General features: G+C 36.8%; 1 protein-coding gene across 3 annotated transcripts in view; it reads right to left on the reverse strand.

Moving 5' to 3' along the window:
* Positions 1–12,254, reverse strand: part of MORC4 (MORC family CW-type zinc finger 4) — a 49,433-nt gene that overhangs the window by 15,023 nt on the left and 22,156 nt on the right. For all 3 annotated transcript variants that reach the window (XM_036924982.2, XM_036924983.2, XM_057495285.1), the window contains 3 exons: positions 10,741–10,860; positions 9,485–9,585; positions 108–206 (listed from right to left, as the gene is read on the reverse strand). In XM_036924982.2, the coding sequence (XP_036780877.1) occupies positions 108–206; positions 9,485–9,585; positions 10,741–10,860 (320 nt within the window). The remainder of the gene's footprint in view (positions 1–107; positions 207–9,484; positions 9,586–10,740; positions 10,861–12,254) is intronic.

Below are 12,254 nucleotides of genomic sequence, written 5' to 3' on the forward strand. Positions count from 1 at the left end.
TAGCTGCGATTCCCTAGTTTATGAAATGCATCATCTTACCCTTGTTCCTCCTATTTGCTCTATGGATATAACCCCTAATAATTTTATATTCTTCATTTACTACTCACGGTATTGGCCTGGCTATAGCTGAGGTCTCAAAGTTCTCTTGGGATGTCTTTTCCTTCCAATAAGCATTGAGCTTCTGGGCAAGGGCATTTATTGTCAACCTGGAAGAAAAAAGCAGCAGCAGCACATCAACACTGAGGATTTGTGGAAGAACTCTGCAATCTTTGAGATGCCCCCGTTTAAAAGAAGCCAACATTTTAGAATATTCACCATAGGTTTGAAAATCTGCAATTTCAGAAACTAGAATGGAATCCACTGCCTTTGCAAATTCCATGTCAAAATTATTAAGTCATGATGTTGAATAGGCACGTTGGTTGAAAAGGTAATATGGTCACAAATCCTAAAATGTACTGTGTTCTCCAAATTTTCAGGGCTTTTAGAATCATGCTGGGAGCGGGGGATGGGGGTTGACATTAGAGTCAATGACAGAGGACTGAATTGCAGAGCTAGGACAGAGCCAAATACTCATGAGTTAATGGGGAATTATTTGCCTGTCAGATGACTGCAAGTAAACAAGTCAGGACCCTAAGTGAATGTAAGAGGATCAAATACTGCACCCTTTCTATTACAAATCAATCAAATTCTAACTCAAAAATGTCTATATAGTTCCTGTTCATGTAAATGTTGATCTGGGGAGTTAGGGCACGAATGGGCAACAAAGTCCCCTTCAACCTTCTACTGTATAGCTGTACCCATTTCGGCTCTTGCTCTTTCTCCTTTATCTCTCTTCCCAAACGAACACAGCAGACCCAGGGTCAAACAATATAATATGTATAAGTCAAAGTCTGGATTTTACTTTAAAAAATTGCTGATTTCTAATGACTAATTCCTATTTAATTCTACAACCCACAATGAAAACTTAATGTAGGCATGTACACACCTGAAATACTATAAATTTAGAATTAAAAAAATCTCTTGACTCCATGGAATGGTTCTGCACACTGCTTCTCTTCTTAAGAGAAATTCTTCTTTACCTCCACCTTACTCATATTCAATTAGTTTCTGACTACACAGAGATTAAAGTAATCATACATGAGTTCCCCTATAAACTCTTATTCCCTTCCAACCTAAAAATGTTCCTACCTTTGTTTATATCCTTCCTTCAAGTCACAGATGAATAACTTGTTTTCTCTTAAAATTCTACTTTAAAAAGAAGTAGATTAGATGGGATTCTGGGAAGATGGTAGAGTAGGAAGTACCAGGAATCTGTCTCCCCACCTAGACAACTACTGCACTGGCAGAATCTGTCTGATACAACTGCAGAATCTGTCTGATACAACTATTTGAAATTGTGGAGTCTACTGAAGGCACAGTAGTAGCCACCCCACTCCCACCCCCAGCCTCATGACAGGCAGCTGTGCATATATTTCAAGAACAGCTTGCAGTACCCAGGGTGGGCAAAAAGGACACCATCCTCCAATTAATAGGGATTGTGTTCTGATTGCTGTTTGCTGCTACTGATCATAGGATCATGCAATACCATGATAACCACAAAGAAAGAGCTATTAAATGTACCCAAAAATATAGTAAGAATTTAAATGTTTCACTACAAAAAATCAACAAAACACAAAAGAAGACAATAATACAGGAAATGAAGGACAAAAAATTCTATAAGGTATATAGAAAACAAATAGCAAAATGACAAAGGTAAGTCGCTCTTATCAGTAATTACTTCAAACAGATTAAACTCTCCAATCAAAAGACAGAGATTGGCAGAATGGGTAAAAAAATATTAACTAAATACATGTTGTATTTACATGTATTTACAACTGTAGGAGACTAAGTTGAGATACAAAGACAAATACATTCAAAGTGAAAGGATGGGAAAGGATATTCCATGTAAATAGTGACCAAAGACAAAATAGTGACCAATATCAGACAAAACAGTCTATAAAGCACAAAAGCCAAAACATGGAGGCCACCCAAGTGTCCACTGATGAATGAATGGATAAGCAGAATGTAGTATATACATACAATGGATTATTCAGCCTTAAAAAAGGAAGGAAATTCTGATATATGCTGTACATGAGATGAAGTGTGAGGACATTATGCTCAGTAAAATAAGCCGGTCAAAAAAAGACAAATGCTGTATGATTTCACTTAAATGGGGTACTTAAAGAGTAGTCAGAATCATACAAACAGAAAGTTGAATGGTGGTTGCCAGGGGCTAGGAGGAGGTGGGAATGGGGAGTTGTTTAATAGGTAGAGTTTCAGTTTTGCAAGATTAAGAGAGTTCTGGAGATGGATGGTGGTGGTGACACTTGTGTAACAAAATGAATGTACTTGATACCACTGAACTGTATACCTAAAAATGGTTAAAATGGTGAATTTGATGTTTTGTGTTATATTAAAACATTTTTTGAAAAAAAAAAAGGAAGTAGATATGAGGTTGCCAGGGGTTGAAGAGAAGGAGAATTGTGGAGTGACTGCTAATGGGCCAGGGGTTTCTTTTTGGAGTGATTAAAATGTTTTTGAGGTACAGCATGGTGATAGTTGTACAACTTTCTGAATATACTAAATACACTGAGGTGTACACTTTAAAATGGTGGCATTTATGGTATGTGAATTATATAACAATTAAAAAATAAAGCTCTGTTTCATGCATTCAGGTAAAATTTATTGAGGTAAATTTTACATACAGTAAAATTTATCTTTTTAAGTGTGTAGTTTTATCAGTTTTAACAAATGTGTACAGTCATGCAACCATCACCTCAATTAAGATGTTCTCATATATATTGAAACCCCATTCCTTCTCAAAAGAAACCCCAACTTGGAGGCAGGAAGTGCCAGGCACCGTCACCGCTGTGCCACAGCCCAGGTTCTGGTGTCTGGCAGTGCTTATGTAGCCAGTCATTTGATCCTCCCAATTAGCAGAAACATTAATCTTGACTACAGTAATGACTGTGGGAATCCATGAGAAATTTCTAAAGATTCTAATAGACGTTGTTAAAGATGAGAAATGAATAAAAAATGACCTCACTGAAGCAGACATTTACAGGGAGGGATTAAAGATGGCGGTGTGAGAGCTGAGACAGAGAACTCCTCCCAAAACCACATATAATACAAAAATATAGTTAATACAACTAATCCTAAAAGAGCAACAGGAAAGAAGGCTGCGCCAGACTGCATACACCTGGAGAGAAGAGCAGACCTCACGAAACAGGGTAACATACCAAAGCCTTGATCCGGCAGGACCCAAGACCTTCTCCCACCCAAGCTCACTGGAGGGAGGAAAACGGAGTGGGGAGGAGTGAAAGTCTAGGACTACTGAACACCCAGCCTTGGAGACCTGCTCTGGGAGCACAAACCTACATTGCATGGTGCTCTGGAGATTAGTGGGGTGGAAAACTAAGACAGGCAGAATACTTGGAGAGACTGAGATTCCAGCTGCTTGTGTAAAACAGGGATCCACATCTGGCTGCTCTTGGACAAAAGAAAGGAGGGCAGTCTGAGAGACTTCCTAACAAGGAAGCCCTTAGCAAGAGGGCTGTGAAAGGGGCAAGGACTGCACAGAGCTTACTGCTCAGGAGAAAGGACAGGTAGACAAAATTGTCCGGGTGCACTCTGCCCAGCAGGTTGGGAGCTTTCACAGTCTTCAGGTGCTCCAGCTCCCTGGCTGGCTACACAGCTCCAAGGAGCCCCTCTGTGATATGCAGCCTACTGCACCTTTCTCCTGGCCAGCCCCACCTGGCTCGCAAACCGGCAAACCCTACCCTGTCATCAGGCCAGCCAGAGGGAACCCTGCCTACAGCAGCTACAAACACAAAGCATAGAGGCTTACACCTGTGTGCTCGGCCCACTGGTTCTGGCAATGGAGACAGGCATAGCATCTGGGAAGAAGGAAACACCTCTTTCCTCCCCTCAGGCATGAGACAGTAGAGCTTTTGGGCACCAGATGGTACCAGATACAAATATGAAATGTCAAAGGAACCTGGTTCAAACCCAAATCCCACAAACACCAGAAAAAGAGCCAACTGACTGAACTCATCAATCTAACTGAAAGAGATTTCAAAATAAAATCATAAACATGCTCATGGAGATACACAAAAATATTCAAGAACTCAGGGAAGAATTCTGGATGGAGATTCAATCATTATGGAATACAGTATCAGAAATGAAACAGAATGGAGGGATTTAAAAGCAGACTAGATACAGTGGAGGAGACAATAAATGGAAAAGAAATTAGAGAAGAGGAATACAAAGAAGCTGAGGCACAGAGAGATAAAAGGATCTCTAGGAATGAAAGAATATTGAGAGAACTGTGTGACCAATCCAAACGGAACAATATTCACATTACAGGGGTACCAGAAGAAGAAGAGCGATAAAAAGGGATAGAAAAGTGTTTTTGAGGAGGTTATTGATTAAAACATCCCAAATTAGGAGAATTAGATAGTCTCTCAGGCCATGGAGGTGCACAGATCTCCCAACACAAGGGACCCAAGGAAGACAACACCAAGACATATAATAATTAAAATGGCAAAGATCAAGGATAAAGACAAATAATTATAAGCAGCGAGAGAAAGAAAAAAAGGCACACACAATGGAAAACCCATTAGGCTATAATCAGACTTTTCAACAGAAACCTTACAGGCCCGAAGTGTCATGATATATTTAATGAAATGAAACAGAAGGGCCTTGAACTTAGAATACTCTATCCGGCAAGATTATCATTTCAATTTGAAGGAGGGATTAAACAATTCCCAGATAAGCAAAAGCTAGAGAATTTACCTCCCACAAACCATCTCTACAATGTATTTTAAAGGGAGTGCTCTAGATGGAAGTATGCCTAAGGATAAATAGCTGTCACCAAAGAAAATAAAACCACAGCAAAGAAAGTAGACCAACCAAATACTAACTAAATGTAAAATAAAATCAGCAATCCACAAAATCAGTCAAGGGAAACACACAAGGTACAGAATAAAACACCTAACATATAAAGAGTGGAGGAGGAAGAAAAAGAAGGGAGAGAAATAAAGAATCAGCACACTGTTTACAATAGCATTATAAGTGAGTTAAGGTAGATGATTAGATAGTAAAAAAATTGCCCTTGAACCTTTAGTAACCACGAAGTCAAAGCCTGCAATGGCAATAAGTACATATCTACCGATAATCACCCTAAATGTAAATGGACTGAATGCACCAATCAAAAGACACAGAGTAAAAGAATGGATTAAAAAGCAAGAGCCATCTATATGTTGCCTACAGGAGACTCACTTCAAACCCGAAGACATACACAGACTAAAAGTGAAGGGATGGAAAAAGCTATTTCATGCATCAATAGGGAGAAAAAAGCAGGTGTTGCAGTACTTGTATCAGACAAAATAGACTTCAAAACAAAGAAAGTCTCAAGAGACATAGAAAGACATTATATAATGATAAAGGGGTCAGTCCAACAAGAGGATATAACCATTATAAATATCTATGCAACCAACACAGGAGCACCTACATATGTGAAACAAATACTAACAAATTAGAGGGGGAAATAGAATGCAATGCATTCATTTTAGGAGACTTCAACACACCACTCACTCCAAAGGACAGATCAACCAGACAGAAAATAAGTAAGGAAACAGAGGCACTGAACAACACACTAGAATAGATGGACCTAACAGACATCTACAGAACTCTACACCCAAAAGCAGCAGGATACACATTCTTCTCAAGTGCACATGGTACATTTTCCAGAATAGACCATACACTAGGCCACAAAAAGAGCCTCAGTAAATTTAAAAAGACTGAAATTCTACCAATCAACTTCTCAGATCAAAAAGGTATAAAACTAGAAATAAACTGTACAAAGAAAACAAAAAGGCTCACAAACACAGGGAGGCTTAACAACATGCTCCTAAATAATCAATGGATCAATGACCAAATTAAAACAGAGATTAAGCAATATATGGAGACAAATGAAAACAACAGCACAATGCCCCAAGTTTGTGGGACACAGCAAAGGCAGTTCTAAGAAAGTTTATAGCAATTCAGGCCTATTTAAAGAAGGAAGAGCAATACAAAATGAATACTCTAAATTCACAATTATTGAAACTAGAAAAAGAACAAATAAGGCCCAAAGTAAGCAGAAGGAGGGACAAAGTAAGCAAAAAGAGGGACATAATAAAGATCAAAGGGGAAATTAAATTGAGAATAAAACAATAAAAAAATTAATGAAACCAAGAGTTGGTTCTTTGAGAAAACAAACAAAATAGATAAACCCTTAGCCACACATATTAAGAAAAAAAGAATCTACACACATAAACAGAAATAAGAAAGGAAAAATCACTATGGACACCACAGAAACACAAAGAATTATTAGAGAATACTATGAAAAACTATATGCTAACAAACTGGATATCCTAGAAGAAATGGACAACTTTCTAGAAAAACACAACCTTCCAAGACTGACCAGGAAGAAACAGAAAATCTAAACAGACCAACCAGCAGCAATGAAATTGAATTGGTAATCAAAAAACTACTTACTGAAAAACAAAACCCCCAGGAAAGATGGCTTCACCACTGAATTTCATCAGAAATTTAGAGAAGACATAATATCCATTTTCCTTAAAGATTCCAAAAAATAGAAGAGGAGGTTATACTTCCAAACTCATTCTATGGAACCAGCATCTCTATAATACAAAAACCAGGCAAAGACACCGCAAAAAAAGAAAAACAACAGACTAATATACTTGATGAACATAGATACAAAAATACTCAAAAATATATCAGCAAACTGAATTCAAAAATACATCAAGAGGATCAAACACCATGATCAAGTGGGATTCATCCCAGGGATGCAAGGATGGTACAACATTTGAAAATCCATCAACATCATCCACCACATCAACAAAAAGAAGGAAAAAAAACACACGATCATGTCCATAAATGCTGAAAAAGCATTTGACAAAATTCAACATCCATTCATAATAAAAACACCCAAAATGGGTATAGAGGGCAAGTACCTCAACATAATGAAGGCCATATATGACAAACCCACAGCCAACATCATACTGAATAGCGAGAAGCTGAAAGCTTTTCCTCTAAGATCAGGAACAAGACAAGGATGCCAACTCTCCCAGTTTTTATTCAACTGGAGGTTCTAGCCATGGCAGTAAGACAACACAAAGAAATAAAAGGCATCTAGATTGGTAGGAAAATAGTCAAACTGTCACTTTTTGAAGATAACATGATATTGTACATAAAAGCCCCTAAAGAATCCACTCCAAAACTACTAGAACTAATATCTGAATTCAGCAAAGTTGCAGATACAAAATTAATACACATAAATCTGTTGCATTCCTATACACCAACAATGAACTAGCAGAAAGAGAAATCAGGAAAACAATTCCATTCACAATTGCAACCAAAAGAATAAAATACCTAGGAATAAACCTAACCAAGGAAGTGAAAGACCTATACCCTGAAAACCACAAGACACTCTTAAGAGAAATTAAAGAGGACACTAATAAATGGAAATTCATCCCATGCTCTTGGCTAGGAAGAATTAATATTGTCAAAATGGCCATCCTGCCCAAAGCAGTCTACAGATTCTATGCAATCCCTATCAAAATACCAACAACATTCTTCAATGAACTGGAACAAACAGTTCTAAAATTCATATGGAACCACCAAAGACTCCGAATAGCCAAAGCAATCCTGAGAAGGAAGAATAAAGCAGGGAGGATCTTGCTTCCCAACTTCAAGCTCTACTACAAAGCCACAGTAATCAAGAAAATTCAGAACTGGCACAAGAACAGACCCAGACCAGTGGAACAGAATAGAGAGTACAGATATTAATCCAAACATATATGGTCAACTAATACATGATAAAGGAGCCATGGACATACAATGGGGAAATGACAGCCTCTTCAGCAGCTGTTGTTGGCAAAACTGGACAGCTACATGTAAGAGAATGAAACTGGATTACTGTCTAACTCCATACACAAAACTAAACTTGAAATGGCTCAAAGACCTGAATGTCAGTCATGAAACCATAAAACTCTTAGAAGACAACATAGGTAAAACTCTTTTGGACATAAACATGAGCAACTTCTTCATGAGCATATGTCCCCAGGTAAGGGAAACAAAAGCAAAAATGAACAAGTGGGACTATATCAAACTAAAAAGCTTCTATACAATAAAAGGACACCATCAGTAGAACAAAAAGACATCCTACAGTATGGGAGAATATATTCATAAATGACATATCCGATAAGGGATTGACATCCAAAATATACAAAGACCTCACACACCTTAACAGACAAAAAGCAAATAACCCAATTAAAAAATGGGCAGAGGATCTGAACAGACACTTCTCCAAAGAAGAAATTCAGATGGCCAACAGGCACATGAAAAGATGCTCCACATTGCTAATCATCAGAGAAATGCAAATTAAAACCACAATGAGATATCACCTCATACCAGGTAGGATGGCCAACATCCAAAAGACAAACAACAACATATGTGGAGGTATCCTCCTACTTTGCTGGTGGGAATGTAAATTGGTTCAGCCTTTGTGGAAAGCAGTATGGAGGTTCCTCAAAAAGCTCAAAATAGAAATACCATTTGACCCAGGAATTCCACTCCTAGGAATTTACCCTAAGAATGCAGCAGCCCAGTTTGAGAAAGACAGATGCACCCCTATGTTTATTGCAGCAATATTCACAATAGCCAAGAAATGGAAGTAACCTAAGTGTTCATCAGTAGATGAATGGATAAAGAAGATGTGGTACATATACACAATGGAATATTATTCAGCCATAAGAAGAAAACAAATCCTACCTTTTGCAACAACGTGGATGGAGCTAAAGGGTATTATGCTCAGTGAAATAAGCCAGGTGGAGAAAGACAAGTACCAAATGATTTCACTCAACTGTGGATTATAACAACAAAGAAAAACTGAAGGAACAAAACAGCAGCAGACTCACAGAACCCAAGAATGGACTTATAGTTACCAAAGGGAAAGGGACTGGGGAGGGTAGGTGGGTGGGTGGGTAGGTGGGAAGGGAGGGATAAGGGGAATAAGGGGCATTATGATTAGCACACATATTGTAGGGGGGGTACGGGGAAGGCAGTATAGCACAGAGAAGACAAGTAGTGACTCTATAGCTTCTTACTATGCTGATGGACAGTGACTGTAATGGGGTACACGGTGGGGACTTGATAATAGGGGGAATGTAGTAACCACAATGTTGCTCATGTGATTGTATATTAATGATATCTTAATTTAAAAAAATAATTTCATCTCTAACCCTGGAAAACAGAGTTAAAGGAATTCCCAGTTAACTTGTCTGGCTGGTTTTTAGAGATAATTTTAGAGGTTTCAGAGAATAGAATTATATCTGAACAAACTAACAGAAACACCTCACTCAGGTTGGGAGTGACTCACCGGTACTCTTTGGTGTACTCAAAGTCTTGCTTGTTGTAGGCAGGTTTTAAGAAATTGCACTCAATGACTCCAATTACTCCTACACCTTCTCCACGAGTTGGCTTAGAAGAAAAATATTAATTTCAACAGTTACATTACTGTTGGCTGCCTGGAGGCATTTCCTTTTGATTCCAAACAATGGTAGAAAGGTTATAAAACGTTCGTTCACAGGCTAGTAAAAGCCAGCAAGATCTAGAGAAACACTCAGAATGTACTTCAATATAGTGCACATATTACACTGAACTGGAACCTTTGTCAAATTCTAGGGCAGAGGTTTTTGAACCTAGATCTGTAGATTCCCTAGGATTTTCTACAGACTAATACTCATCTCTACTTCACCCTATCTCCAGTTCCATCTCTTTTATATTATAGGATTGCCATACAATTTCATTTGAACAAAGAATGACAATGCTAAAAAAAGCAAGTTACATATAAAGATGACATAACAATGAAAAGCACAAAGGCTGTAAATTAGTTGTCCTGGGTCTTCTATAACTAACTTTGTCCTACTATATACTATAAAACAATTTATCATTCTTTGTGTTTTAGCTAACTTATCAGTAAAACAGGAATATGAATGGGATACTTGTGGACATTACTACTTTAAATTGTTATTAAAACATTAAAGATGGTGGCAATATTTGTATCATTTGGTTTATAAAGTATTTTCATGTAATTTATCCCATTTAAATCTCTCAACTCTGTAAGCTGTAAGGTAGGCAGGTCAGGTAAAATTATTACTGTTGTTTCCATTTTACAAGTAAGGAAATTGAGCTCAGAGAAATTAAAGGATTTAGCCCAAGTTACACAGCTTTTAAGTAGAAAGCCAGGACTCAAAGCCTCATCATCATCTTTTAAATTTTATGCATTTTCCACTATGCCTATTTGTCTCCCCCCAAAAATAGAGCTACCTTTAAACACTAATAAACTGATACACATGGCAGAGTTGCTACTGTTCTAATTGTATATCTTATTAACAGCTACCTAGAAAATGTACTCAGTAAAGTTCCTGGGTTGATTAACATTTATGAAGAATGAGAAGTAGAAAGAGCTTTTCAACACAAGATAAGCTCATTGGTAACACAAAATTCCAGGATCAGATTGAACAACATCATATAATGGGGAGTAGAAGTCACTGAGTTTATCCTCTCTGCAAATTTTAAATGCTCTTCCTATTCTTTTCAGCTTTCTATGACAAAGAAACATTAACCACTCACCTTCACCTGGCATCCCACCTTCTCAAAAGATCTTATGAGTCGGTTGTTATGATACATCATTACTCCATACTGGTTATTTTTCTTGCAAGAGAACCCAAAAGTTATTTTCACCTGCTTTTTCTGAGAAGAAAATCATTAAGGAGACAAACACCAGGGGTTTTTGCAGACATTTCACACTATATTACAGCAAAACACATCAAACAGTGATGAATATAAATTGGCGCAACCTTTCCAGAGGGCATTTACAAAAATTTGTAGCAAAGCTTAAAAAATATTCTTAAACTTTGATCAAATAAATCTCTTTCTAGGAATTTTCTTACAAAAACAGACAGGGAAGCCCCTAAAGGTTTATGAGTCACAGAAATTTATCAATTAGTTATTATGGTAGAAAACAAGTAATTTAAATGTTTGACAATTAAAGAATGACTAAATATATGTTGGTATACTCACATGGTCTATTTTGCAGCCCTTAAAAATATCCTTGAAAAATATTTGGGAACATTAGGTAATGTTCATAATATAGTAACAAGTATTATTTTAAAACATGTATATGTAAGTACATGCATATAAAATAACTCTAATATAACAAAATATGGTTTAAAAATTCATAGTTTTTAAATTAATTTTAAAAATTCATAAATAATTTCAAAACCTTTCTTAATCCTTACTAGTTGTTCAATTTGCTCTTAGGTAAAATGAGAGTTGTAAATGGTACACCACAAATCCACACAATTATAAGCAGTAAGATTAAGTCCTGCTCATCATACAAAACATAGTAAAAGCAAAAAACACCCAGAACAAAATCACTTTTAAAGGTAAAGGACAATGAATAATTCTGTTATACTACATTTCACGGGAAGAAGTCAAACTTGGATAGATGAAATAAAGAGAACTAAATTAGCATACATAAAATATGAATAATGATGAGTTTTTAGCAAGTTCTATTTGATTTATAAACCAAGTTGAGAAAATGAGGAAGATAAAGGAGACAGAAAAACTGAGATTTTCATTAAAACAAATACTAAGAAATCTTCATGCTAAAATGAATTAAAAGAAAATTTGTTACTTTAAAAAAATGATCTCCATTGCTCCTTCTAAATAACAAGCTACTTACATCAAATGCTCAATCACAATATAAGTTAGTCCCAAGGGTAGTAGTACAGCATGCAGAATACAGCCAATGATTCTGTAACATCTTGCTATGTTGACAGGTAGTAACCACTCTAGTGGGGGTGAGGATTTAATAATATGGGTAACTGCTGAACCACTCTGTTATATATTTGAAAGCAATATACTATGGTATATCAACTATACTTCAATTAAAAAAAAACTCAAAAAATCCCTGTGACAAATGGGTCAGGCATGATACAAAGACATGATACATGTAGGTACATAACACAATAATGTTTAGCTCCGAACATATACTATTCTGGGCTCTAGAAGCTCAAATCAAACCTCAAGTAAGACCCTATTCCAGTGAAAAAAACACAATAGGACAAAACTCCCCAAAACAA

Source organism: Manis pentadactyla, chromosome X (assembly GCF_030020395.1).
Source record: "Manis pentadactyla isolate mManPen7 chromosome X, mManPen7.hap1, whole genome shotgun sequence".
Taxonomy (NCBI): domain Eukaryota; kingdom Metazoa; phylum Chordata; class Mammalia; order Pholidota; family Manidae; genus Manis; species Manis pentadactyla.